The sequence below is a fragment of the Chiloscyllium plagiosum genome, unplaced genomic scaffold (assembly GCF_037043375.1).
Source record: "Chiloscyllium plagiosum isolate Xiang-an unplaced genomic scaffold, Cpla_swu_hap1 HiC_scaffold_7, whole genome shotgun sequence".
Classification (NCBI taxonomy): Eukaryota; Metazoa; Chordata; class Chondrichthyes; order Orectolobiformes; family Hemiscylliidae; genus Chiloscyllium; species Chiloscyllium plagiosum.
The window spans coordinates 95,447,337-95,475,144 of NW_028270145.1; the positions used below are offsets into that span (position 1 = coordinate 95,447,337).

A 27,808-nucleotide genomic window follows, 5' to 3' on the forward strand; every position below is an offset into this window, starting at 1 on the left:
GTGCTAGAAAATACGATTAGAACAGTTCAGCGGTTGCTTTAACTGATGCAGGTGTGATGGGCTGAAGGTTTTTTCTGTGCTGTAGTTCTCTATGACTCTAAAGAAAGCCAAAGAATGAGAGAATGAGATGTCTGGAGAAGAGATTAAAAGCTAGGACAAATAACATGTTTTTTCAGGAGTATTTTAAAGTTGAAAGGGAGGTGGGAAGGGCTTAATGAGGAGATGGTAGAGATTGAGTCGTTGTCAGCGAGTGGATGTATACATGAGACTAGTGGCATACAAGCAGAATTGCAGGGAGGCAATGGTTAGTTGGTAAGGTTACGAAAATATGAGAAAAAGAGGCCTTGGAGTGCAAGAAGTTTAAACTTTAGGCATCGGAGAAGCAAAAGTCATTATAAAGAAAATTGGTGAGAATAGGGATAGTCAGATGGTGGTTGGGAGGGCACAATTTGCTGCAGAATTACATGTGATTAGCACAATATATTTTGATAAACTGGTATTTAATGAAGGATGTGGGACAGTTGGCCAGCAAGGAGAAAACTGGAGTCATTGAGACTGGAGTTGAAAGAAATATAGGAATGTAAAAGGATTTTGGCAGCAGATGTGGGGAAATGTATTACTCCATTGGGCTGTGTTGTCTTTTCTTCATTTAAATAAATACAAAATGGCTACATCTTCACTATGCTATTTGAATGCATTTCATAAGTGGTTGTGTGGAATCTTAAGATTTTTAACTCCTGCTCCACATATAACATTTGCTCATCAGCCAAAACTGTTCATTATTCTAGGATCTTCCTGGATGCCAAGAATGCCAAGCTTTTGTCCCAATAGGATCAAGACAATCTGATCAGCTGCTTTCCCTGATTCTCTCTGTCTTTCTTGCTGACACCAAGTGAATCAAAAATCTTCCACGGTTTTTCCCTCTGCCCTAGCTCTGAACTCTATTTCCTCTTTGTGTTCTCTCTGGTTTTCTTTCATGACCTTTCTAAATCCACCTTGTCCATTCCTGTTCCCTTGACCTATTTCCACTACACAGCAGACCACCCAATTTCCATTCCTGGCTCCCATATTAGTAGGCATAGTTTAAACTCCCTGCTCAGATCTTGTCCAGCCTCTGCTGTAAATCTGGCATTGCCATTCCTTTGGTCAAAAAAACCACCCCTTGATACATTTAGGTTTGCAAAGTACCACCTCATTTTCAAACTCCCTGCCCTTTTCAAATTGTTCAACGTGTTGTTGCCTCCCAAACCTGTCATCATCTTTTCCCAGAACTCCGAATGTGGATTTTTCCAATCTAAAAAAAAGCACATGGGATATGGCATGTCACTGGCTAGGCTAACATTTACTGCCCATTCCTAAATGTCTTCGAGAAGGTGATGGTGAGCTGCCTTCTTAAACTGTTGCAATTCTTTGGGTGGAGGACACCCACAGTGTTGTTCAGAAGGGAGTTCCAGAATTTTGACCCAGCAATGGAGAAGGAACAGTCAAGACTCACCCAAAACTCTAATACCTATATTACATCTTAACACCGACCCTCATTCACCAACTATCTCTGTGGTCACTTACCTACACTAGCCGTCTGTTAAGCAACATTTCAATTCAAAATTCTCCTGCTTGTTTTAAATACTTGCATAGATTCACCACTTCCCTAATACTGTCATCGCCTTGAGCCCTATCGAAATCCAAGATATCAGTGCTCCTTTGATTTTGGCCTCTTAACATCTCTGATTTTAATTGACAGCAAGCTTTACCTGCCAAACCTCTAGAATTCCTTCCCTAAACCCCTCAATCTGATTCTTTCTTTGCGACACTCTGTGACACCTACTTTTTTGAAGAAGCTGTCTGTTATAGCATTCATTTTGCCTTATATTACTTGGAATAGGTTCCTGAGAATTGTGAATAGGATATGAGCTTTTACTAAAGATGAAATATAAATTGACGTTGATGCCATTATTTGCAACCAGTACAGAAACTTTGAATCATAGATGCCAACTTAATTTTCTTTTAAGGAAAAATAATTTGAAATAAGTCAAATGCTGGAGGCTCAAACTTGATCTTGAAAGGAAAGTATTGTTTAACATGCTGGAGCCAAAATTACCGAAACCTACACTTACAAATAACATATGTTGACTGCAAGAGGCAAGCACAAGCAGCAAACAGCTACTCTGTGCATTGTGACAATGTTTTTAACTTGTTAGACTGGAATGAGAACAATTGTTGAATTATTACATACTGGAGGGCATTGGGCCAGTTTATCGGCTGCTACCAACTGGACATTGAGGTTTTTACTCTGCGACTTTCCCCTGGACTTTATCAACCTCTGCAGCACCTGGTGAAAACAAAACAAAATTTTCAATCAAAGTAATAACTGCTCATAACATTGAAACTCTGGCGATGGGAATTTGGAGAGCTAATAAATCTTAGGCAGAAATGTTCTTCAGTAGTGACCTTCTGTCACATAGATATAAAGACACAGATCACTTCATTTGTATTTTCATCCCACACCGTTCCTTGGCCCAAAGCCTGGTCAATGCATTGGACAGAATCCTGATACAGCAGTGAGTGTCCAGACAGTGAGACAGGGCTCGCTGCTTAGAGGCTGAAAGAGACATATTGTTAAACATGCTGGAGCCAAAATTATCAAAATCTACACTTATAAGTAACATATGTTGAATGCAAGAAGCAAACACAGGCAGCAAACAATTACTTTGTCCACTGTGACAATGTTTTTCACCTGGTTACAGGTAATCAAAGGGAACCAATCAATTAGTTATGCTCAGTTGAGTGGCCTGGCCAATATGTCACCAGGGCAGGCTGAAACCACTGACTCCACCATCACATCATGGCAGTCAGAGGTGCAGGTACCTAAATGGGCAAATGTTTATTGATGAAGTTATGAATGTTACCTCGAACAATGGGCTCCAGTTTTATGGAGAGACTCACAGGGGACCAGAGTCAGAGCCCTCAATTTTGGGATTCTTTCCCTGTTAGGTGGGAGCAAATAGTTACACATGGATTTGTATATAATTTTTTGACACAATAAATTACTCTTATAACAAGAGGCTGCAGTGCTGATAGATCAGTCTGTAAAGAGATGTGCTCATTGACGACTCAGTGACAAGGTACAACTGCACATTAAATGCTAGATGGAGCATTTGGAGTAGTAACAAAGAGTTATCAGCCTTTATTCTGGTGTCTATGTATATATATATATATGTTAAGAAACAAAGAAAATCAGAGATAGGAAAATGTCATTCAGCCTATCATTCCAGTACACTGGCTCTCAAATAAGGACATCAAATGTGGTTGAGTCTTTATTGCTCTCAGAAGAGGCACAGTAAGACATTTATTTGAATTAAACCATTATGAATATTTCAGAATCTAGACACCTCCCAGAGAAGGACATTTGATATCCAGACCCTGATAATTAGACATGTTAAAGTATTTTGGACTTTTCCAATATATTTTCTTTTACTATTTTGTTTGATAGATTTTTTTAAAAAGCCGTTAAGTAAAGGAACTGCTTTTTAAAATATATATATATCAGTATACCAAATATACAAGGAGGAACTGTTGGACAAAGCTGGTATCAAATTTGGAGAAACCATGTACAATGCTGCAAAGATTAGGGGTAGCCCTGAAGATTGGTATAATTTTACAAACCAGGAAAGAGTGACGAAAATAAAAGGAGTAATTGAATATGAGAGAAAATTCACCAAGCATAACAATAGCAAAAACTTCTACAAGTTTATTAAAAAGAATGGACTAATGAAGGTGAACACAAAATGAAACTGGGGAATTAATAATGAGAAATAAGGAGATAACAGAGACTTTAAACAAGTGTTTTGTATCTGTCTCCATAGTGGAAGTTACAAAAAAAGCATCCTAACAAAATAGAAAAACAGGGAGGCAACAGTGAGTGAGGAGTTTAAAACAATCATGATCTCTACAGAGAAAAGGGTAAGAAAAATGGATGGGACTAAATACTGACCTGTTTTCTAGGAAGTGGCATGCATTCGTTATAACCTTATAATGTTCCCTAGATTCTGGAAAGATCCCAACAGATTGCAAGATGACAAATATGACACGTCTGTTCAAGAAAGGAGCGGATGGAAGGTAGTAAGGTATAGACCAATTAGTCCAACAGTTATCAATGGGAAAATGCTAGAAACCATTGTTAAGATGATGGTAGCAGAGCATTTTGAGAATCGTGATACAATAAGGCAGAGACATCATGATTTTGTGAAAGGGAAATCAGGTTTGACAGATTCTTTGAGAATGTAACAGTAGATATACTATATTCAGGTTCCCCAACAATATTTGATAAATCACCAGAAAGCATTTGACAAAGTCCTACATAAGAGATTATATTGCAAGATTAAAGCACATGGGATTGGGGGAAGTGTATTGAAATGGATAGAAAACTAGTTGGCAGAGAGGAAACAAAGAGTAGGAATTAATGGGTCCTTTTCAAATTGGCAGGCAGTAACTGGTGGGATGCCACAGAGATCAGTGCTAGGATTCCAGCTAATCACAATATCTATTAATGATTTGGATGAGGAAACAAAATGGACCAACTCAAAGTTTGCACATAATACCAAGTTAGGTGGGAGGGTGAACTGTGACGAGATACAGAGATGCTTCAGCATTATCTAGACAGGTTGGGTGAGTGGGCAAATCAATGGTAGATGCAGTATAATTTTGCTTAAATATGAGATTATTCACTTTGCAAGCAAAAGCAAGAAGGCAGATTGCTACCTGAATGGCTATAAATTGGGAGAGGTAGGTGTGCAGTGGGACCTGGGTGTTCTTATGCACCAGTCACTGAAAGTAGATATGCAGGTACAGCAGGCGGTAAAGAAGGCAAATAGTATGTTGGCCTTCATTGCAAGAGGGTCACTGTTGGGATATTGCATTCAATTCTGGTCTCCTTCCTATCGGAAGGATGTTGTGAAACTTGAAAGTGTTAAGAAAACATTTACAAGGATGTTGCCAGGATTGGAGGATTTGAGCTATACGGAGAGGCTGAATAGGCTGGGACTGTTTTCCCTGGAGCGTCAAAGGCTGTGGGGTGACCTCGTAGAGGTCTATAAAGTCATGAGGGGCATGGATAGGATAAATTAGTGGGGGTGTCCAGAATTAGAAGGCACATGTTTAGGGTGAGAGGGGAAAGATATAAAAGAGACCTAAGGGGCAATTCTTTCATGCAGAGCCTGGTGCGTGTATGGAATGGCTGCCAGAGGAAGTCGTGGAATCTGGTATAATTGCAACATTTAAAAGGCATCTGGAAGGTATATGAATAGGAGGGGTTTAGAGGGTTATGGGCCATGTGCTGGCAAATGGGACTAGATTAGGTGAGGATATCTGGTCGGCATGGACAAGTTGGACTGAAGAATCTGTTTCTGCACTGTACATCTCTATGACTCTAAAAGGTTTTGAGTACAGGATCAGGGATGTGTTGTTTTCAGTTAAACTGGGCTTTGGTGAGGCCACACCTAGAATATTGTGTGCAGTTTTGGTCTCCTTTTCTGAGGAAGGATGCTCTTGCTCTTGAAGGAGTGCAGTGAGAGTTTACCAGGCTGAGTCTGGCGATGGCAGGACTGATCTATGAGGAGAAATTGACTAGTTTAGAATTGTTTTCACTGAAGTTCAGACGAGTGAGGAGGGATCTCATAGATTATAAAATTCTAACAGGACTAGACAGGGTAGATGCAGAGAGGATGTTGTGTGCGTCCAGAATCAGGTATCACAGTCTGAGGATTCGGAGTGGACCATTAAGAATGGAGATGAGGATATATTTCTTCACCCAAAAAGTGGTGAATCTGTGGGATTCATTACCACAGGAAGGTAGTTGATGCCAAAACATTGAATGTATTCAAGGGGGTGAATGGGATGAAAGGTATGGGTAGAAAACAGGCTATTGAGTTGGACAATCAGCCATGATTATGAACGTGGATTGGCAGAGAAGGCTCGAACGGTCGAATGACCTCCTCCTGCTCCTATCTTCTTCTATGTTTTTATGTTTCTAAAAGGTTACCGCACAAGATGAGAACTCCGTGTTGGAGGTAATATATTAGAATGGATAGAGGATTGGCTGACTAATAGGAAACAAGAGTTAGGATAAATGGGTCATTTTTAACCTGACAAACAGCAACCGAGTGAAGTACCACAGGGATAAATGCAAGAGTCTCAACTGTTTACAATCTTCATTAATGATTTTGATTAAAGGACTGACAGTATTATAGACAAATTGGCTGATGATCCAAAAATAGGCAGGAAAACAAGTGAAAAGGAGGATATAAGAATATAGATAACTTAAGCGAGTGAGCAAAAACATTATGAGTTTAATGTGGTAAAATGAGAGGTTGCCCACTTTAACAGGTAGAAATGGAGAAAGACTGCAGAATGCTGCAGTGGAGAAGGATTAGGGTGGTCTTGTACATAAATCACCAAACATTGGCATGCAATAGTGACCTCCAGGATGTTAATAATGGGGGATGCAATGATGGTAATGTCATTGAATATCATGGGGAATTGGTTAGATTTTGTCTTGTTGGAGATGGTTATTTACTTGCACTTGTGTAGACACATGTTAGCTGCCAATTATCAGCCCAAACCTGAAAGTTGTACAGGTCCTGCTGTAGATAGACAATAGACAATAGGTGCAGGAGTAGGCCATTCAGCCCTTCGAGCCTGTACCGCCATTCAATATAATCATGGCTGATCATTCCTAATCAGTATCCTGTTCCTGCCTTATCTCCATAACCCTTGATTCCTCTATCTTTGAGAGCTCTATCCAACTCATAGAGATGGGCTGTTTCAGTATCTGATGAGTTGCAAAGAGTTCTGAGAATTTTGCAATCAGTGACCATTCTACTTCTGACCTTACAATAGGAAAAAGGTAATTGACGAAGCACCTGCAAATGGTTTAGCTGAGGTCACTCGCCCAAGGAACTCCTGCAGTGATTACTTTGAACAACAACTATCTACTTTTGTGCTCAGTACAACATGAGCCACTGGATAGTTTTCACTGTGATCTCCACTGAATCCAAAACTTACTAGATTTGGAACTGCAAAAGGAGAATTAAAAAAATATTGCTGTTGCACTTAAGGGAGGCAAAATATATAAGGTAGATCTAAATATTTTAAACTCACACTTGCTATATAAATGTATGAAGAGTTAATTTTACCTTTGGAGAAGAAACTTTGACATGAACAATGATTGGTGCTAGGGAAGTCTTGATGAGCTGGGCAGGATGATTAATGGTGTCCGCATCTAAAACGACCAACTGTAAAGTTCTGGCCAATTCAAAGATTCTTTCAATTTCACTCTGTACTTCAGCTATTGAACGAAAAATGAGAAAACAAACAGATATAGTTTATTAGAAGTTACCAAGGAATAGTTATTATTTAGTGTAGCTTTTATGGCTCATGAAAGGGCACAAAGAAGAAAATAGGAGCATCAGATTGTCTGCAGCATTTAGCAATGTTTACCAATTCTCAACTTTCTCATGAAACTAAGCTTTATCGGCTAACTCCATTAGCTGCTGTGTTGTAATTGTGGGTTACGTGCATGACTCTTCTTTACCTGTTGATATTCATCAAGACCTCACAACATTATCATTCCCTTCATTTTGTCCTGTCTTAAGTAGATTGATTATTTTCATTTTTCAAATCTGATACCTAAAAGGTTAATTGAACTTCTCTCTCTATAGGTCTAATCAATCATCAATTTATACTTTTTTTTCAAAAAATTGAGAATACTGTCTACACTTGACTGTCCATATCTCTCTTAGACATCACCTTTAGTGAGATTGTGCTGGAATGCACCAGAATAAACAGGGCTCTGGTGCAGATCCATCTGCAGTACTGTGTCTAACTTTGATCCAGTGACCATAGGAAAGATGTAAAACTGTAAGAACTGCAGATGCTGGAAATCAGAAACAAAAACAGAAAATGCTGGAAAATCTCAGCATGTCTAGCAGCATCTGTGGACTGAAATCAGAGTTAATGTTTCAGGTCCAATGTTTCTTCATAACTCAGCTGATGCTGGCAAACGTTTGCTCTAGTGGGGAATCTAGAAAACAGAGCCACAGTTTCAGAACAAAGAGTCCATCATTTAGGAGTGAACTGAAGAAAACTTTCTCCATTCAGAGTTATACAGCATGGAAACAGATACTTTGGTCCAACCAGTCCACACCTACCATGTTTTCAAACTAAACTAGTCCCACCTGCCCTTCAAATCTTTCCTATTCATGAACTTATCCAAATCTCTTTTAAATGTTGCAACTGTACCTTTCTCTGATCGCTTTCCCTGGCAGTTAATTTCAGACATAAACTTAGTAAAAAAAGTTGCCCCTCATGTCTTTTATAGATCTTTCTCCTCTCACCTTAAAAATATGACCCCTAGTTTCGAACTAGCAAAAAGACCCTTGCTATTCTCCTTGTCTATGGCCCTCAATATTTTATAAACCTCAATAAGGTCATCCCTCAACCTCCTAAAATCCAGTGAACAACATCCCAGTTTTTCAAGTCTATTTTTATACTCAAAACTTCCATTCCTGGCATTCCATTCCTGAAGAAGGGCTTATACCCGAAACATCGATTCTCCTTCTCCTTTGATGCTGCCTGACCTGCTGAGCTTAAAAATGTGTTGCTGGAAAAGTGCATTCCTGGCTATATCCTGGTAAATCTTTCTGAACCCTCTCCAGTGTAATAATAGCCTTTCAATAACAGGGTGACCAAAACTGCACACAGTACTCCAGAAGAGGCCTCAACAATGTCCTGTAGAACCTCAACATGATGTCCCAACTCCTGTATTCTGTGAACCACTGGGATTGGCTATCTCAGAGGACTGTGAATGTTCAGTCACTAACTTTTCCCAAGGCAGTAATCTGTAGATTTTTGCATACAAAGGGGACTTAGAGACACGGTATAGTGTGGGAAGGTGTTGTAGAGATAGAAAACCAACCATAATCTTCTTGACTTGTCCAGCAGGCTGGAATGGCCAAATGACCTATTCCACCTCTTACATGTGTTGCCTCCATTACTGTCCATCACAAATCACTGGAATTGGGGTGGCACGGTGGCTCAGTGGTTAGCACTGCTGCCTCACAGTGCCAGGGTCCCAGGTTCAATTCCAGCCTTGGGCAACTGTCTGTGTGGAGTTTGTACATTCTCCCTGTGACTGCGTGTGTTTCCTCCCACATTCCAAAGATGTGCAGGAGAGGTAAATTGTCCGCAGTGTTAGGTGCATTAGTCAGAGAGAAAAGGGTCTGGGTGGGTTAATCTTCGGAGGGTTGGGGTGGACTTGTTGGGCCGAAGGGCGTGTTTCCAAACTGTAGGGAATCTAATTTAAATCTGGAGGGTTTGTTTTCACTCCAATGCTAATGCTCTAGCACTAAGAAGATTGTTAAAAGAGGAAAGCTAGAAGCACAGCTTAGGAAGCACAGTAAGTGGCTGGCTAGACCAAGTATACCTTTTAATATAAAGTTTACATTGACTGTGTTATGTTGTAATCTAGTGCTACATTGACTGATAGATCTATCACAGATTGCTTTGCTGATTCATATAATTTGTATTCATAAATTGCTCACCAGGAATAAAGTACTTGACTATTTTTAACCAGTTTCAGCATTCCCTTAATGTTCTCTGAAAAGATGAAACTATGATGTAAATAGACTGCATTTAAACTATAAATCATCTGGTGATTGCAGCAATGGGTTTGACAGGTGATAATATAAATTCAGACCATAAAAATTTGCTTCAAATTGGTTAACATTAAGGGATTTGCTCTAATCCTTGAAGTTATTGTAGTTTTTAGACAATTGATCACACTTACTTGAGCAATCTTTACTTAAACTCAAATTAGGTATAGAAACATAACGGCTACTTTTCGCAATTATTTAGTACAATAGTGCATTCACTCACCAACATTAGAACGTACAAAATTGTAGTGCAGGAAAAGAATTGTTAGTCTACCAAGCCTGACCAGCAGATGAATCAGACCAATACACTACACTTTGCTTTGCAACGTATCCTTCTCTATCAGCTTCCTATCTACAGCCTCATACTATACTGACCAAAAGTTACCACATTAAAGATAGAGTCATACATAATGGAAACAGATCCTTCAGTCAAACTCATCCATGCTGACCAGAGATCCCAAAATGACCTGGTCCCATTTGTTAGCATTTGGCCCATACCCCTTAAACCCTTCCTATTCGTGTACCCAACCTGATGCCTTTTTAAATATTGTAATTAACCTGCATGCACCACTTCCTCTGGCAGCTTGTTCCATATACACACCACCCTGTGTGAAAAAGGTACCCCTCAGGTCCTTTGTAAATCTTTTTGCTCTTATCTTAAACCCATGTCCTCTAGTTTTGGACTCCCCCACCCTGGGAATAAGACCTTGTCTATTCAGATTATCCATGCCCCTCATGGTTTGATTAATTCCAATAAGGTCACCCGTCAGGGTTCAATGCTCCATGGAAAAAAAACAGCATATTTAGCCTCTCTCCTTAACTCAAAAGCTCTGGTCCCATCAACAGTTGTTGTGGTGCACCAATTGTTGACAAATTGTTGAGAAATTATGACCTAGACCTGCTGTTAGAAAGATAGTTGCTGCTGAGGTACAAACTGGAGTTACATATTAAGAATATGCAGATGTCCTGATATACTGACAGTGGTGAATTGTCGGGAAACCTCCACAGGCATCTGGAACAACCGATGAAGTCACCAACTGAGTTACAGTTGGACACTTTGAAGTATTGACTTACATTATTTGCTTGAGAGGTGAGTCAAGGAAAGTTAGAAAAGTCAAGAAAATGTGCTCTAATTCATAACTATAAAACTGACTCTCAAGAGTTACTATCTCCCTGATGGGCACAATCTCCCCCCAGAAACCACACTCCATCCTCCTGATTGAAAACCCCTTTCCTCACCACAGCTCAACCCCTGAACCCTCAAGCACTGAGTTTCCCTCTAACTCCCACACTGACTCTTCCCTCCCCCCCCCCCCCCCAACACTCCCCCACCTCCAATCACAGACTGAATCAGAAGTTAGGATGCCACAGGGTGGGACAGGTAATTAATGAGACACATTTGGTAAGATATAGCAAGAAATATCACTGGGCTTTATGGCAAGAATCACTCCAAAAAAACTCAATGCAAAATTGCACATACTGAAAAAATAAACTTAAAATTCAGCTCAGAGTATTGGAGATGTCAGGGTGATCTGAAAAGAAATGAATACTGACAGGCATGGAATTATTATCAATGCAGTTGCAGTTCCTGCAAGAGGTAGCAAATGCAAGCCATTTAGAAACCTGACACAGCAGTCAAAAAATAAAATATCATAGCAATTTTAGGATACTTAAGACATTTGAAACAGACATATAGCATAAATGTCCTGATATTTGTCAATAATCTTGTGCATTTTTACACATCAAAAAGCTCTCTACAACTGGGTTCAAAGAAAGCAAAAATCAAATTACTGCAGACATGCCTGTGGATAAATAAATGGTGTTTCCATTGAGGCTATCTGCTTGAACCGTGTATCTTTTAATGCACCAGGAAATACCTTCATTGGAAGCTGCCTAAGGTACTTTTCATTTTGAAATGCCGCACACAGTTCTGCCGAAAGAAAATGCCACCCTGACAGCACTGCAATTATGGAGTCTAATACTGTAGTTATGTTAGAAAATCACTTCAAAAACAAGATGCAAGCTTCCAGAGCAGTGGAATCCAGCTCATTTATCTTACAGGCCAAATTCCACACAGGCCAAAAGCAACAGGCAGATTGTACAAATGGAAGATTGTTTATGCTCAGTCAGTTAAACTTCTGTCTGTTGCAATTTTCTGAATTAACTGGGAAAGATATGTGCACAGCAGCAATTGAGAAACAATGCATTCGTTGAGCACTCAAGCCAATCAGCAGCCGTTGATAACAATTATAAGGAGGACTCTTGTGGCACAGTGGTACTGTATCTGTCTCTAAGTATTAACATCTCTGTAAGGATGATTAGAAAATATCTAGATAATTACAATACTGAGACAATTGCTTTTAGAAACACTAGAGGAAAACTATCTCTGCATTTTGACCTGCTAGAGACAACAGTGCCATTTCATACACGACCCAGCATCACTGCCGGAAAGAACATACATACTTTAGTTAAATGTGACATACAATGTCATGTTGAGGTTCATTTGATTGTAGCTACAGGTGACCATGTAGTTTAAGAGTAGTTTATAGGACAAGAAGATCACCTTTTGTTTTTATTTTGGGAGTTCATCCATGACAAAATGAGGGAAAAGAAGCTTCAAAACACAGAAAAGAAAATATGCGAGCAAGATATTGATCCCAGCAAGGGTTGAGTCAGGTCAGGCTGGGGTTTGGCTGGATCTGGTCAGGGAGTGTCAGAGCAATTGGGGGTTGGAGGGTGGGGGGGAGGGGCGGGGGGGTGTGATGGTGTTAATCAGCAGGGAATCAGTTGTTCTGTTCAATACTTACCCAGGAATTACAGCAGTTTCTAAGTGCTCACATGTTTCCAGGGTAACCATTAAGAGCAGATGAGCTGGAATCCTGGGTATTTATAGGTTTGTTGGAGGGCACCAGTCTCAGTGAAACTGCCCACCTGGTAGTTCAATTTCCCAGAATACCCTTTGCTGCTCCCTCCTGGATTCCGCATGAGCCAGACGCACAATTTGAGTCCACTGAGTACTGCATCTTCAAAATATCTGGGCTACCGGATTACATTTTAGAAAAGATGTAGATATAATAGGCTGGATTTTATCCAACAATAGGGAGAAACCTTCCAATAGCAGCCTTCCACATGATTTCCAGGCACAATTTGCTGCAGAGTTCTCAGCCTTTAAAATCTATCACCTGCTTAGAAATGCTGCGGAAATCAATGGCTGCTGGTTGCAGGTGACTGTCATTGGCCTCAGGAGATCTGTCCAACCAGAGAAAGATATCAGGGTTTCATTCCAATGCATTCTCCCAACACTCTACTTCCCCACTCACCACTGTTGCACAGTAGTAGCAGTGTATACATCTACAAGATGCATTGCAGGGATTTACCAAAGATCCTTAGACAGAACCTTCCAAACCCATGACCACTTCCACCTGGAAGGACAAGGGCAGGTGTTACATGGGAACACCATCATCTCCAAGTTCCTCTCCAAGCCACTCACATTCCTGACTTGGAAATACATTGCTGATCCTTCACTGTCACGGGGTGAAACCCTGGAATTCCCTCCCTCAGGGCATTGTGGGTCAACTTATAGCATGTGGACTGCAGCAGTTCAAGAAAGCAGCTCACCACCACCTTCTCAAAGGCAGTTAGGAAAGGGTAATAAACATTGGTCCAGCCAATGGCACCCATGTTTCACAAGTGAAAATAAAATCACCTTCCACTACTATGTGGCCTTCAAACATCTACTTGGCTTGCACTGGCATTATATTTTCTTCTCCTTGGTGGCTATGGCAGGCTTATTACTTGGAAACAGGGGAATACAAATAATTGCGTGGTCCATTGATACTCATAAGTATCAGAATTCCAGACACTTCTGAAGTGTTTGCTTTCAAATATAGTAAAGACAGCTGGAGCTGCTAGTGCTAAGATCCCAGCTGATTTAATTACCAGACAAGGCAGATCCCAGTTTGGAACCTGGTTTGATAGATCATGATGTTATTTGTTTTAGTTTAAAAACAAAGTGATCTCTCACTGAAACAAAAGTATGTAATGCTGCAAATTTTGTTTTAATAGTAAAACAGAAGTTTTTTTTATAAAATAAACTCTAAAGACCATGTCACTCTTTCAACTCATTTTTAATTGTGGACTGACATGGAAAATATCTTTGAGAGAAAGTGAGGGCTGCAGATGCTGGAGATCAGAGCTGAAAATGTGTTGCTGGAAAAGCGCAGCAGGTCAGGCAGCATCCAAGGAACAGGAGAATCGACGTTTCGGGCATAAGCCCTTCTTCTTTCTTCATTCCTGAAGAAGGGCTTATGCCCGAAACGTCGATTCTCCTGTTCCTTGGATGCTGCCTGACCTGCTGCGCTTTTCCAGCAACACATTTTCAGCTCTGACATAGAAAATAACTGTATTAAAAACCAATGGTTGCTGACAGATTACAGCAGTTTTTTGCAAGCAGGTAATGTGACACTCATTATAAATACTGTTTTGCAGATACTAGTTCAAACAGGAGGGAGATGGTTTGCAGATGGTCTGGCACCAATAACTGTGTATAAATGGAGATTCAGCTGGCAACAAGTTGCTGGTTGATCTGTGGATAGTGACCAGTTATTGATGGAAAAGGCCTTCTGCCTGCCGACAACGATGTAATATAGAAAATCAGGAGGCTGGAAGAACACAGCAAGCCAGGCAACATCAGGAGATGGAGAAGTCAACTTTTTGGGTGTAACCCTTCTTCAAAACTGGGGGTTGGTGTAGGGGGAGCTGCACATAAAGGGGGTGGTGAACTGGGATAAGTGAAGACAGGTAGAGGGTACGACCTGGTTAGTCAATGGGAGGAATGAATCCAGTTGGTGGCTGGGAGGAATGAAAGGGAGAGGGATGGACTGGAAAGGGAGTTGGGGGATGGGAAGGGAGGTTATTTCAAATTGGGGAACTCAATGTTGAGTCCTCCGGGCTACAGGCTGCCCAGGTGAAAGATGAGGAGTTGCTCCTCCAATTTGCGGTTTGATTCATTGTGGCAATGGAGGAGGCTAAGATTGGCTTCAGGTAGCACAACACCTTGAAGGTGTTTAATAAGAAAGAAGACGACATCAGATATCCAAAGATTAGAAGCTGTCTCTGTTCTCTGCAGAAAAATATGCTACAAACTGGAGGAGAACAAATTTATTTTCCCATCAGGAATTGCTTAAAGCTATGATTTTTATGTAATAATTGAGAGGGTTTTATTAATGATCTTTGCCTCCTGCAAACAAATGGTAGTGCCCACAGAAGGAAGTTGAGAAGTAGGGTTCTGATTAGCACAAGAAGCATCTCAGTAAACCCTTTGAATAGGGATCGCTGAACTGCTTGCCCAATTTTTCCCTCTGCCAATAACACTTTTCTTTTTCTGGCTATGCCTATATAAGGGGTTTATACGGGAATTAGAGCTTTAATTGATGAAATTATACATCAACAGTTCATTATTATTTACCTGTAACTAGGATCCATTTATTTGTAATAAATAGTAATTCTTGTCAGTTCAGAAACCTGGTCTGCGCTTTCTGTCAACCTGGATCTAAAAGACAAGTAAATATGGAAGGCTGTATACTTTACAAAATCATTAACTTTTGAGATGGCTCCAAGAATAATGGGGCTTGATTTCCAGCATGCTACACCAGTAAAGCTGCAGCCTTTGCTTTAACAATAAAACAGAGGTTTATTACAAAAGGAAGACAGATAAAATATGATAATCCAGGCTATCTATCTTAAGGTTTTTAAATTCACAGTAAAAGTATAATTGCATGTATCCCAAAGAAACAAAACAGCTTTTGTACAAATCCCAAAACACACCTGAGACACAATATCTACTTGTACAATACTCACACTAGAACTTCTGTACCTAATACCTTGGTCAGTTCAAATCACTATGACTTGAACTTTTAGATTAGAACTGCAGATATCTTCCTTATGGAGTGGTCACATATCTGAGTGTCAATATATTTAGATGTGAGTAACCTCTCAGGATTTTGTCTTAACAATTCTGATCTGCAGCTAATACTAAGTTTTCACGCCAAGGTAACCTGGTTCATTGTGCATCCTTACCATCTCCAGGATGCTTTTCTGCATGGCCATCAGTTACTAGTGTTGTATTGCAAGGATCAGGTGTGGGGCCACTGGTATTTGTATTTTTATAAATGACTTGGATGAGGGTGTAGAAGGATGGGTTAGTAAATTTGTGGATGACACTAAGGTCACTGGAGTTGTAGTGGTGCGGAAGGATGTTGCAGGTTACAGAGGGACATAGATAAGTTGCAGAGCTGGGCTGAGTGGTGGCAAATGAAGTTTAATGAAGAAAAGTGTGAGGTGATTCACTATGGAAGGAGTACCAGCAATACAGAGTACTGGGATAACAGTAAGATTCTTGGTAGTGTGGATGAGCAGAGAGATCTCGGTGTCTATGTGCACAGATCCCTGAAAGTTGCCACCCAAGTTGATAGGGTTGTTAAGAAGGCATACGGTGTGTTCGCTTTTATTGGTAGAGGGATTGAGTTTCAGAGCCATGAGGTCATGTTGCAGCTATACAGAACTCTAGTGTGGCTGCAGTTGGAGTATTGCTTACAGTTCTGCTCGCAGCATTGGAAAGGGTGCAGAGGAGATTTACTAGGATGTTGCCTGGTATGGAGAGAAGGTCTTATGAAGAGAGGTTGAAGGATTTGAGGCAGTTTTCATTAGAGAGAAGATTAAGAGGTGACTTAATAGAGACACACAAGATGATCAGAGGATTAGATAGGGTGGACAGTGAGAGCCTTTTTCCTCAGATGGTGATGACTAGCAGAGGGGATATAGCTTTAAATTGAGGGGTGATAGATAAAGGACAGATGTCAGAGGTAGGTTCTTTACTCAGAGAGTAGTAAGGGTGTGGAATGCACTGTCGCCAGCTTTAAGGATATTTAAATCATCCTTGGATAAACATATGGATGATAATGGAATAGTGTAGGTTAGATGGGCTTCAGATTGGTTTCACAGGTTGACATAACATTGAGGGCCAAAGGGCCTGTACTGTGCTGTAATGTTCTATATTTTATCCTATTCCAAGGATTTCACAGGACTCCCCAACTGAAAAGTCAAAACTAAAGTTCTTCCTTTCACAGCCATGTCATTCTCTTAAAAATAAAAAATTCTAGAACTCTCCAACAACTTTGAGATTCCACTAGTTACCTTTATGGGTCATCACAAAACACTTCAAATGAATAAAAGGCCATTGCAGTGCACAAATTCACTCAGGACTGAAAAACCTTTTCAAGGAAATCATCATGGCTACCAAAATGCTTACAAATTAATTACTAAATTTCAGACACATAAAAATCCAATGCTACAAATTCAAAAAAATTGAGAAATCCAAACTCCCAACTCATAAGATTAAAATTATACATATAAAGCCCACAGTTTACATCACAGATTTCCCAAAAAAAGAATGAAAATGAATCTTAAAGAGGCATCTTTATTATTCATTAAAAGCCATGTTATCACTGAGTCTAATGAATACTAAAAATAATTGCAATTTAGCATTAATTATGCATAGTGTTACACAGCAATGATTCTTACAAATCTCATAGTCGCTGACATGTGCAGCAGCTGTGATGACATTCTCTTTTCCATGCACATGAACGATTCTCAAATTATATCGCTGGATGCTCAAGCTCCATAAAAACAATTGTACATTCTTATCCCAAAATATTTATGACATATGTTTGGAAAGTTAAAATCCCCTCCCATAACCACCTTATTATTTTTACAGATAACTGAGATCTCCTTACAAATTTGTTTCCTAATTTCCCGCTGACTATTGGGCAATCTGGCGGAGTCCAGACTAGAGGGCATAGGTTTAGGGTGAGAGGGGAAAAATTTAAAAGGGACATAAGGAGCAAGTTTTTCACACAGAAGGTGTAGCGTGTATGGAAAGAGCTGCCAGGGGAAGTCGTGGAAGCTGGTACAATTAAAATATTTAAAAGGCATCTGGATGGGTATATTTTTGGGAAGGGTAAAGAGGGATATGCGCCAAGCACTGGCAATCACGTTAGGGTATCTGGTCAGCATCAACAAGTTGGACCAAAGGGTCTGTTTTCATGCTGTACATCTCTGAGACTCTATGATTGTGGTCCATATAAATACCAGTTTTATCCATATTTAGTGCTATAGTCCAAAGGTGTTGTGCATCACACCAGCAGTATCTGATGTTTACAAGGTGTAATATTCCCCATTTGCCATGGGGATGAGCACAGTTCCAACAACAGTAAAGAAGCTCAGTACCATCCAGGACTAAGCAGCCTGTATTATGGCTGAAATCCCACCCACTCCCTTCAACATTCACTCACTTCATAACTGATGCCAAGTAGCAGCGGTGTGTACCATCTATGAGATGCACTACAGAAACTCAACAGGATTTCCTAGACACACATTATAAACCCATAACCTTTGCTATCTTGAAGGACAAGGGCAACAAACACATGGGAACACCACCACTTACAAGTTTCCCATCGTGGCACACAGCATATTAGCATAGAACTAAACAGCCATTCCTTCACAGTCACTGGGTGAAAACCCTGGAGCTCTCTTCCAAAAATCATTGTGAGTGTACCTATAAATACAGGTTGTAGCTATTACGAGGGGGCATAGCTTTAAATTAAGGGGTGGTAGGTATAGGACAGATGTCAGGGGTAGATTCTTTACTCAGCGAGTCATGAGTTCATGGAATGCCCTGCCAGTAGCAGTGGTGGACTCTCCCTCTTTATGGGCATTTAAACGGGCATTGGATAGGCATATGGAGGATAGTGGGCTAGTGTAGGTTAGGTGGGCTTGGATCGGCGCAACATCGAGAGCCAAAGGGCCTGTACTGCGCTGTATTTTTCTATGTTCTATGTTCTAAGGAGGCAGCTCAGCATCACTTTCTCAAGATTAGTTAGGGATGGGCAACAAATTCTGGCCAAACCAAAAATGCCAATGTCCTATGAATCAATACAAATCATCTACCGGAAAAAACATTATCGTACAGATTCTCAGCCCTGTTTCCCTCACCAAAATACAACTCCAACTTTATGCTATGTGGTACATACAATATTGATGAACATTTGATTCATGTTACTCTGTTGGCACATTCAAATCCTATCCTAGGCATTCTCATAAATATTGAAGTGGTAGCAGGAAGAAATGGAAATCAAGAAAAAGGGAGTCAACAGCTTGGACAAACAAAAGAGGGCTGAACAGCAAAGCAAAATATCACTTTGAAATGAAAATGTGAAATAGAAGTGGAAAATGCTAGAAATACACAGCATGCCTGGCAATATCGGTTGAGAGAGAAAACGAGTTGACGTTCCAGGCTGATGACCATCCATTAGAACTGAGAGAGCCAAATGTTAACAACTATTCTCCAACAGGCTTCAACATTTCTGTTTTACTTTCAGAATCCCTGCATTCATGGGCATCTTACTATTTCATGACTAATACATTTTGTCATGCTTTATTGTTGAAAAGACAAACATAAGGAGTGAGAGATTTTCTCTGTAAAAAGGACATTGAGTAAAATTGCACAATTGTATCGAACAAAAACGTCTGCTTCATGATGTTATTGTACAGCGAATTGAAAACAACACGGAAAGTGATTGATACGACTTTTAAAATTAACTTGCATACACAAATGGAGCAAATGGAGATCATACCTATACTGGACCGAGTGTTGGAACGTTCCATTATTGTCCTCTTACTGGGATTAGTTAGGACCGAACGTTTGGCCAAGGATATGTCAGCTGTCACCCGTGTAATTGATATCCTATAACAAAGAGCAAGCAAGCAATATTTGTTCAGTCAAGCAGTTTTGCTAATTGTGATCAATTGTTGTCACAGGTATTTAATTTACCTGTCAGTTCTGTGACACAATAAGCACCTAGTTAGAAAAGCCTGAAGCAAAGAACATTTCCACTCAAGTGTTCTGGCAAAAATCTGAAATGTTAGATGATACAGATAGCTATGCATTTTTAATTCTAATTTTCATTTCTTTTTCATTGTTAATGGTGGGTGTCTTTTCCCTAGGATGGGGGATTTCAAGACTAGGGGTACATTTTTAAGGTGAGAGGAGAAATTTTAAAAAGAGATGGGCAAATGTTTTACACTGAGGGTGGTTTGTATGTGGAATGAACTGCCTGAGGAATGTGGGCACAATTACAATGTTTAAAAGGCATTTGGGTAAGATTTGGAAAGATATGGGCCAGGAGCAGGCAGGTGGGACTAATTCAGTTTGGGATTATGTTAGGCATGGACTGGTTGGAACGAAGGGCTGTTTCCATGCTGTATGACTCTATAACTCTAAGTATTTTGTTTACCATTTATTCTACACTAAAAATTTGCTTAATAGTTTCATGGAATTTTCCAAATGTGCAATATAAATCACTTTTATAAAAGTAAAAAATAACTCTTCCTTGTAGACATTGGTCAACATGATTTTAAAACCGAATTGTTGATGGTACAGACATGGTCAAAAGAGGACAAGTCAGAAAGAACCGGAAGAGAAAACATTGGAGAGGATTATGCTCACCTTCCATCAAACCGATGTTTCAGGAAGTCAAAGAGAGCTTTCTGCATCATATCTGTAACCTGAACAGCAGGAAAGGATGGAAAGAGAAGAACAGATATTGAGCAGAGGAAGAAAAGAATTGTAAAAAGTGAAAGTAAGTGCAGAAAATTCTTATAGACCTGTTCACCATTACCTTAAAATAAAACCAAAAAGGTTGCAATGAAAATAAAAGCTCAAGTAAAAATACCAGTTGAATTAGTAAAACATATTTTAGTCTGAAATTATAAATGGGATGAATCTTACTCTCAACAGATAATTTGCTCTTTGGGAGTTTAATGGCTCAAGCAGTAGCACTCTTATCTTGGTGCCAGAATGGGTTAGAGTCCCACTCTATGGACTGCTGCTCACCCATAATCACAGTCAGTCAGAAAACATCCAAGTAAAACCACAATGTTACACTGTGGGTGACATGAACAAGGTGAAGGTGGGACATGCAGCCCTCAGTGGAAGAAGCTCATACCCTTCAGAGCTGCTGGCCAATCCGAGCAGTTGGCCACCCTTGCAGTTCTGGCAGTGGCACAGCAGCTCGATAGTGAGAACAGCTGGCACTACAAGGAGGCTGGCCATGGATCTGACACTGAGGTATCCGGCAGGGAGGAAATCAGACAATTAAGGCATGGTAATGGCAGGGAAGGAAGTGGGGAGACCCCCAATGTGCAAAGAGCATCATTCAAAATGGTAACCCTCCCCCTTCTGAAAGTGGTAACTCACTTCCTTCCCATTGTTTCGACCACAACGTTTGTTTTAATACAAAAGGGTAACCCATGACCACCTGCCTACCCGTGTATCCCAATTGTATCCTAAGAGGCCACTGCTGGTTTCACAGGGTGACCTTGGCAGTCAGTGGGATGATGGTGGGCTACACACACACACACACACACACACACACACACACACACACACACACACACACACACACACACACACACACACACACACACACACACACACACACTTACAGACAAAGACCACATGCCAATATACATCAGTGTCAGTCTCAGGCTCCAACGAAATGGGGAACATTAGTGGCAGGAAGGGCATCCAGCAGCAAAACCATTAGCAAAATTAAAAACATTGAGAGAGAGAGAGATCGATAGATGAAGTGTCTTGCTCAGTGTACTTAATCTATTCTGTAGAATAAAGATAGAATTTCTGTTATTGTGGCTGTTTATAGGTTTCAATGACTGGTCTGCACTGGTAAAACAATTGGTACCACCAGCCCAGATGGCTACTGCTACAACTCATCTTAAAGCTATTTCTTCACAACTGAATAAATAATCATGCATATTATGTAATGTGCTCTATTTTCTCCCTTCCTGTTCGCCTGATCAATTTAATATTAAAACTGGGGATGGTTGTTTTACTTTACTCAGTCATGATTATGTCTATAAATCCTCACATTATGCAATCACTTATCTGTCTACAATTAAAGGATTACTTCTGAGAGCATCAGGTGAATCACAGCATTCAAAAGGCACAATGTTGGTTTCAGTTTTCAAAAAAATCAATGTTTATGCTTGCATGGTATTTATAGAACTATCAGGCCATTCAGCCCATCAGGTGCATGCCAATAGTTATGTTCAACATATCCCTCCTCCCATCATGCTTCATCCAACAACACCATCAATATTTCATTCTAAATAGCAAAAATGCATCCATGCCATTTATCCCAGTTACTCTATGAACAATCAGTTCCACATTTTAACTGCTCGCTGAGTAAAGAGATTTCTTCTGAATGCACCACTGGAATCATTAGTGATTATCTTATATTTATGAGCTCTATTTCTTAGGATGCCTGCTTCAGCCAACTGGCTCCAATATCGCCCCATTTAAATTAATGGAGCTTGGGTTGAGTACTATAAAGGCACTGCCCTAAGTATGTTAATTGTATCAATTGAGGTTATGTATACCTAGCTGAAGGGCATTGATTTTACATCCTCAAGTAACTGTCCAAAGAGACACTTGTTAGCTCTTCTGGGAAAGTACATAGGCATAATGTTTCACTTTGTGGATAGGTTTCTTCCAGGTTAAAAGTGTTTCATGTTCCTTCCTTCACCAACGAGCCAGTAAGAATAAAAAACAAATTGCTCTCACTCTTTTATTCAGGCACTTGCTTGACCTGTGAATGGAGGTTAGTTACACAGCACCATTTACAAGAAAGGGACTATGGTGTACAGGATATGTGCAATTTGTGCTCTTGTTAATGCTGGTTTTGTTACCTGTTCTGTAAAGGTTAAAGGTCAAATAAAGCACCGCATTTGCAATACGGGGCACCTGGAGTGCAGGCATAATGGTACAGGATTCATGGATTATCAAAGGAACATAGAGATAGAGTGGGAATATGGAGTTGAGGTTAAAGTTGAGTCATTGAATTTTGGGGAGTGGGTTTGAAGGGCTCAATGACTTAATCCTACTTCTATCTTATGTTCCTAACTATTACCAGCCAAGATATAAATTGACTCTGTTGTGTGATATTAAATGTTCCAAAAACATGTTAAGTTCAGCTTGAAATAAGCTGTAACAAAAACAAAAGTCAGGTCACCTTATTGTGTCAAAAGTCAATGAGATAAGTAAAGCTTTAGCAGGGTCAATGTGCCCCAAAGGCACATTTACAAATGAGTTCTGTTCTAACTGTCACTTGCAATTACCAGTGAGCTGTGAATCAGATTAATATCCCAAAGTCATCCAAACCGGGATTGCTCGACACAAACTTACATTTGGAGGACTTTTACCCAGTTCAGATGATTCTGGGTTCTAAGGTGCTTTTTTTTAATAAGAGCAGAAATAGATGTATTAATAGGAACCTGGCCAGGCAGGTGAGGAAAAGAAAATAGATGATTACAATGGTAGATTTAGATAAGAAAAGATGGAATGATGCTTCATTGGAACATAAATACTGGCATGGAGTAATTGGGCCAAACAGCCTGTTTTATACAATGTGTTTTCTGTAGTAGTCTGTAATAGGTAGATTACTATTTCTCACAGGATGTGTACTCTTATTGGAGGAACATACTCAGCAATACTTCAACTTATTTTCTTACAGTGATGGGGTACAAATATTATGATAGAATGTTGTGGTTCTGTTCGCCGAGCTGGAAGTTTTTGTTGCAAACGTTTCGTCCCCTGGCTAGGCGACATCATCAGTGCTTGGGAGCCTCCTGCAAAGCGCTTCTTTGATGTTTCCTCCGGTGTTTATAGTGGTCTGTCCCTGCCGCTTCCGGTTTCAGCTGTCCGCTGTAGTGGTTGGTATATTGGGTCCAGGTCAATGTTTGTAATCATTAAAAACACGGAAATAGAAAAAACACACCAGATCATCAACGCCACACTCACAGGAATCTGATTCACGAGAGAAGAAGAAAAGGATAGCCAACTCCCATTCCTAGACGTGATGGTACAGAGAACACCAGACGGAGAATTCACTACAAGAGTATACAGGAAAGCCACACACACAGACCAAGTCCTAAACTATGAAAGTAACCACCCCAACACACACAAACGAAGCTGCATCAGGACACTATTCAAAAGGGCCACAACACACTGCAGTACACCAGGACTGCAAAAAGAAGAAGAGGAACACCTATACAAGGTATTCGCCAAAAACGGATACCCGCGCAACTTCATCAGCAGATGCCTAAGAGAAAGACCACGGAACGAGGACATACTACAACCAAAAGGACTAGCCACACTACCATACATCAGGAGCATCTCTGAACTGACTGCCAGACTACTGAGACACCTAGGACTCATAACGGTACACAAACCAACAGCCACGCTCAGACAACAACTCACCAGAACGAAGGACCCGATACCCAACATGAGCAAGACGAATGTAGTGTACAAAATACCATGCAAGGACTGCACTAAACACTATATAGGACAAACAGGAAGACAGCTAACAATCCGCATACATGAACATCAACTAGCCACGAAACGACATGACCAGCTATCCTTAGTAGCCACACACGCAGACAACAAGCAACATGAATTCGACTGGGACAACATTACTATCATAGGGCAAGCCAGACAGAGAACAGCCAGGGAATTCCTCGAGGCATGGCATTCATCCACAAACTCCATCAACAAACACATCGACCTGGACCCAATATACCAACCACTACAGCGGACAGCTGAAACTGACAACCGGAAGCGGCAGGGACAGACCACTATAAACACCGGAGGAAACATCAAAGAAGCGCTTCGCAGGAGGCTCCCAAGCACTGATGATGTCGCCTAGCCAGGGGACGAAACGTTTGCAACAAAAACTTCCAGCTCGGCGAACAGAACCACAACAACGAGCACCCGAGCTACAAATCTTCGCACAAACTTTGAATTATGATAGAATCCAGGTTTTTAACTTTGCTTCTTATTTTTCTGACCTATGATTGTATTGTAATGTAACTTTTTTTTTCTTTATTTCTTTATTCTGTAACAAAACATTGTACCTAGGTACTCTGTGCCTAAGATAGCACCTTGTGCTGGTGACATTGTTACACTGTACTAATCTTGTAACTGAAGAAGCTGTACCTAGATACCTTTGTACCTAAGATGATGCTGTAAGTGGCAACGTATAAACATTTCACTGTAGTCATTTGAATACATGTGACGATAAAGTTTATGCAGTTCAATTTGCTTCATGTACCTGTTCTTGAGACAGGCCATAACTGGAACTGAAATTAAAATTCCATTCAATTGAAAAGAGAAACAGAACCTTAAGGTTTCTGGGGAAACATAGCTGAAACCAGATAAATAAGCACAAAGCTGTTAAAGTTCATATTCCAGCGGTGCAGCACAGGCAGGCTGAGATAAGTGGAGGTTGCATCCAGAAATTGGGAGTAGACAAATAGGTATCTGCTGCAGCTGTTTCTGTTATTTGAATGTAATGTTAGTGAATTCACATTATCAAAATAGACATGATCAGAGCTGAACAAATTCTGCAGCTGCGTTGTCTTGGGAAGACCGCACTTGTGAAACTTGGATCAGTTAGGTATTTTAAAACATAGAACTGTGGATGCTAGAGCTCTAAACCAAATTAAAATAAAAATGGCTGGAGAAACTCAACAGGTCTGAGTTCTGAAGAAGGATCACTGGACATGAAATATTCACTCTGTTCTCTCTTTAGAGATGCTGCCAGATCTGTTGAGCTTCTCCAGCGATTTATGTTTGCATTTGTTTTGGATCAGATAGGTACATGCCTGGGCATCGGGCTTAATCCTCAAATAAAATAACCTGGCATTCTACCAGGGAAACTTCAGAGCTTTGAAGGATTTTGTAGGTTAAATTAGTGCCAAAAGTGTGGAATGGACTGCCTCGTAATCCATTAGACCCATCGTTGTTGCATCTGCAACTATATATATAGTTTAGAATTTATATTGATCACAAGTCATGGTTAATTTATGGTTAGTTTGTTTTGGTTGTTGAAGTGTTTGTTATAAAAAGTAAACTACTGTTTATTGATTTTTCACCTTAGATTAAAAAGAGGTTCTTATGCTTTGTGGCTCTCGACCTGCAGGGATTGTACTAATTCATGAATGACTGGTTTATTCCACAGTTATAACTGGAAATATAATTTCCTCTTATCCATACAGCGTTTCATGATTCTTTTCTCAGTAACTGTGCTGATGTTCCTTGTATTCCTATGGAGTGCATATTCAGAGTTTGAAGTTTGGAAGATCATTACCAATAGAAAATCATGGGCTGGCGCACCACCAGAACTCAGTTTGTGCTTCTGGCAAGTGTTGGGAGCTCTGAAGAGGAAAATCTTTAGTTTAATCTAATCAATGAGTGATGGTCAAGAGACAAGGATCAAATGTAACCTATTTAGGATTGCAGCTTAAAGCAGCTTGTGTCACAGGCTTATGTGCATGGCAAATCATCCCTCTGTTTCTCACTCAAATGAAATGTTGGACTTTACAAAGGTGGTGTTCAGCTTGATTTTTTGCTGATTACATTAAATTTACAGGACAAATTAGGGGGACAATACTTTGCATTAACAGTATTAACATGTGATCTTTTAGACTAATAGTTGCCACTCTAGATCCCAATGTTTGGGTTCCCCTGAGTTTTGCAAGCAACCAGTTCACAGAGTTAATGTAATCAGCAGCAAACCTGTGCAGCCTAGATATTTGCTAATCAAACTGTTCAGAAATGTCATTACATCCCTTTCAAGCAGGTGAGACTTGAACCCAGGTCCCCTGGTTCAGGAGTAGGCACACCACTACTGCACCACAAGAACCCACAACTCTTTGTTGTACGCTGGGTTAGAATGATATCACAGGATATCATTTAACAGTTAGCAAAATATGGTTAATTTTCATTTTGAGACCTTGGTGCAAAATGGAATATTGATCATGAATGTTATGATTGAAATACTGAGAGGTCACAAGATGGAATTTCCTTTTAAAGTAAAGTGGTAGATACAGATACTGTTGCAACATTTAAAAGACATTTGGACAGGCACATGAATAAAAAAGGTTTAGAGGAATATGGGACAAATGCAGGCAAATGGGATTGGTTTATGATTTGGAGATACCGGTGTTCGATTGGAGTGTACAAAGGTAAAAATCTCACAAGACCAGGCTATAGTCCAACAGGTTTAATTGGAAGCACTAGCTTTCGGAGCGCTGCTCCTTCATCAGGTGGTTGTGAAGTACAGAATTGTAAGACACAGAGTTAATTTCGAATGATTTAATTTGGGAAACCTGGTGATGTGAATGAGTTGGTCCAAAGAGTCTGTTTCCATGCTATATGACTCTATGAGACCTAACTATGGATCACGTGTCAGGTCATAAAAGCTAAAAGTTTGCATTTCATGTGCTGTTTTGAAATTAAAAGTTAATTAAACAAGTATTTTAAATTACACATCTGAATTGGAGGGATACACTAGATTAATCCTTCAATTACTACTCAATTTAAAACCTTCAGAACTAACTTCTCACACCATCCACATTAAAGCCAATTTATAGGATCAAATCTTTTACTTTGTAATTATTGTAGGAAAAATATCAATCACCATTATTGTGGTAAATCCAAGGGGCAACTGAGAATCTATACTTAATTCCTCAAAATGAAACTTTATCTTGGTTTTCTAAAATGGATTTCCACAAGGAATTCCCTAAAGAAAGCTCTTCTTATTTGTGTAGCTTGGAATTCAAAGTCAGGTCATTTGAAATCCTTCATACCCCTTTGAAAAAGAAACAGTTTATAATTTATTGCTAGCAGGAATGTCAAACTGTGGCCCTAGTCATCCCTGGGGCTGTCCCTGGAAAGCCATCTTTCAAAGGCCAGGCAACTCACTCCTAGTCTTGCACCACTGAGAAAATACATGGTCTTTCTTATGTTTATAGTAAATGACCTTGCACTTCTACAGGTTAGCTGAAATGGTTTTGGCCACTGAACCTATCATTCCTGCGATCTTGTGGCATATTTTTGCAACCCGTGAATGTATAAGTTTGAATATCTGAGTTTTAAAAAGCAAACAATGTATTAATTCTGTAATTAC

General features: G+C 40.0%; 1 protein-coding gene across 5 annotated transcripts in view; it reads right to left on the reverse strand.

Moving 5' to 3' along the window:
- The window catches only part of cacnb4a (calcium voltage-gated channel auxiliary subunit beta 4a), a 354,028-nt gene that overhangs the window by 20,857 nt on the left and 305,363 nt on the right, over positions 1 to 27,808 (reverse strand). For all 5 annotated transcript variants that reach the window (XM_043694193.2, XM_043694194.2, XM_087989317.1 and 2 more), the window contains 4 exons: positions 20,272 to 20,330; positions 19,400 to 19,509; positions 7,191 to 7,342; positions 2,234 to 2,329 (listed from right to left, as the gene is read on the reverse strand). In XM_043694193.2, coding sequence (XP_043550128.1) covers positions 2,234 to 2,329; positions 7,191 to 7,342; positions 19,400 to 19,509; positions 20,272 to 20,330 — 417 coding nt within the window. The remainder of the gene's footprint in view (positions 1 to 2,233; positions 2,330 to 7,190; positions 7,343 to 19,399; positions 19,510 to 20,271; positions 20,331 to 27,808) is intronic.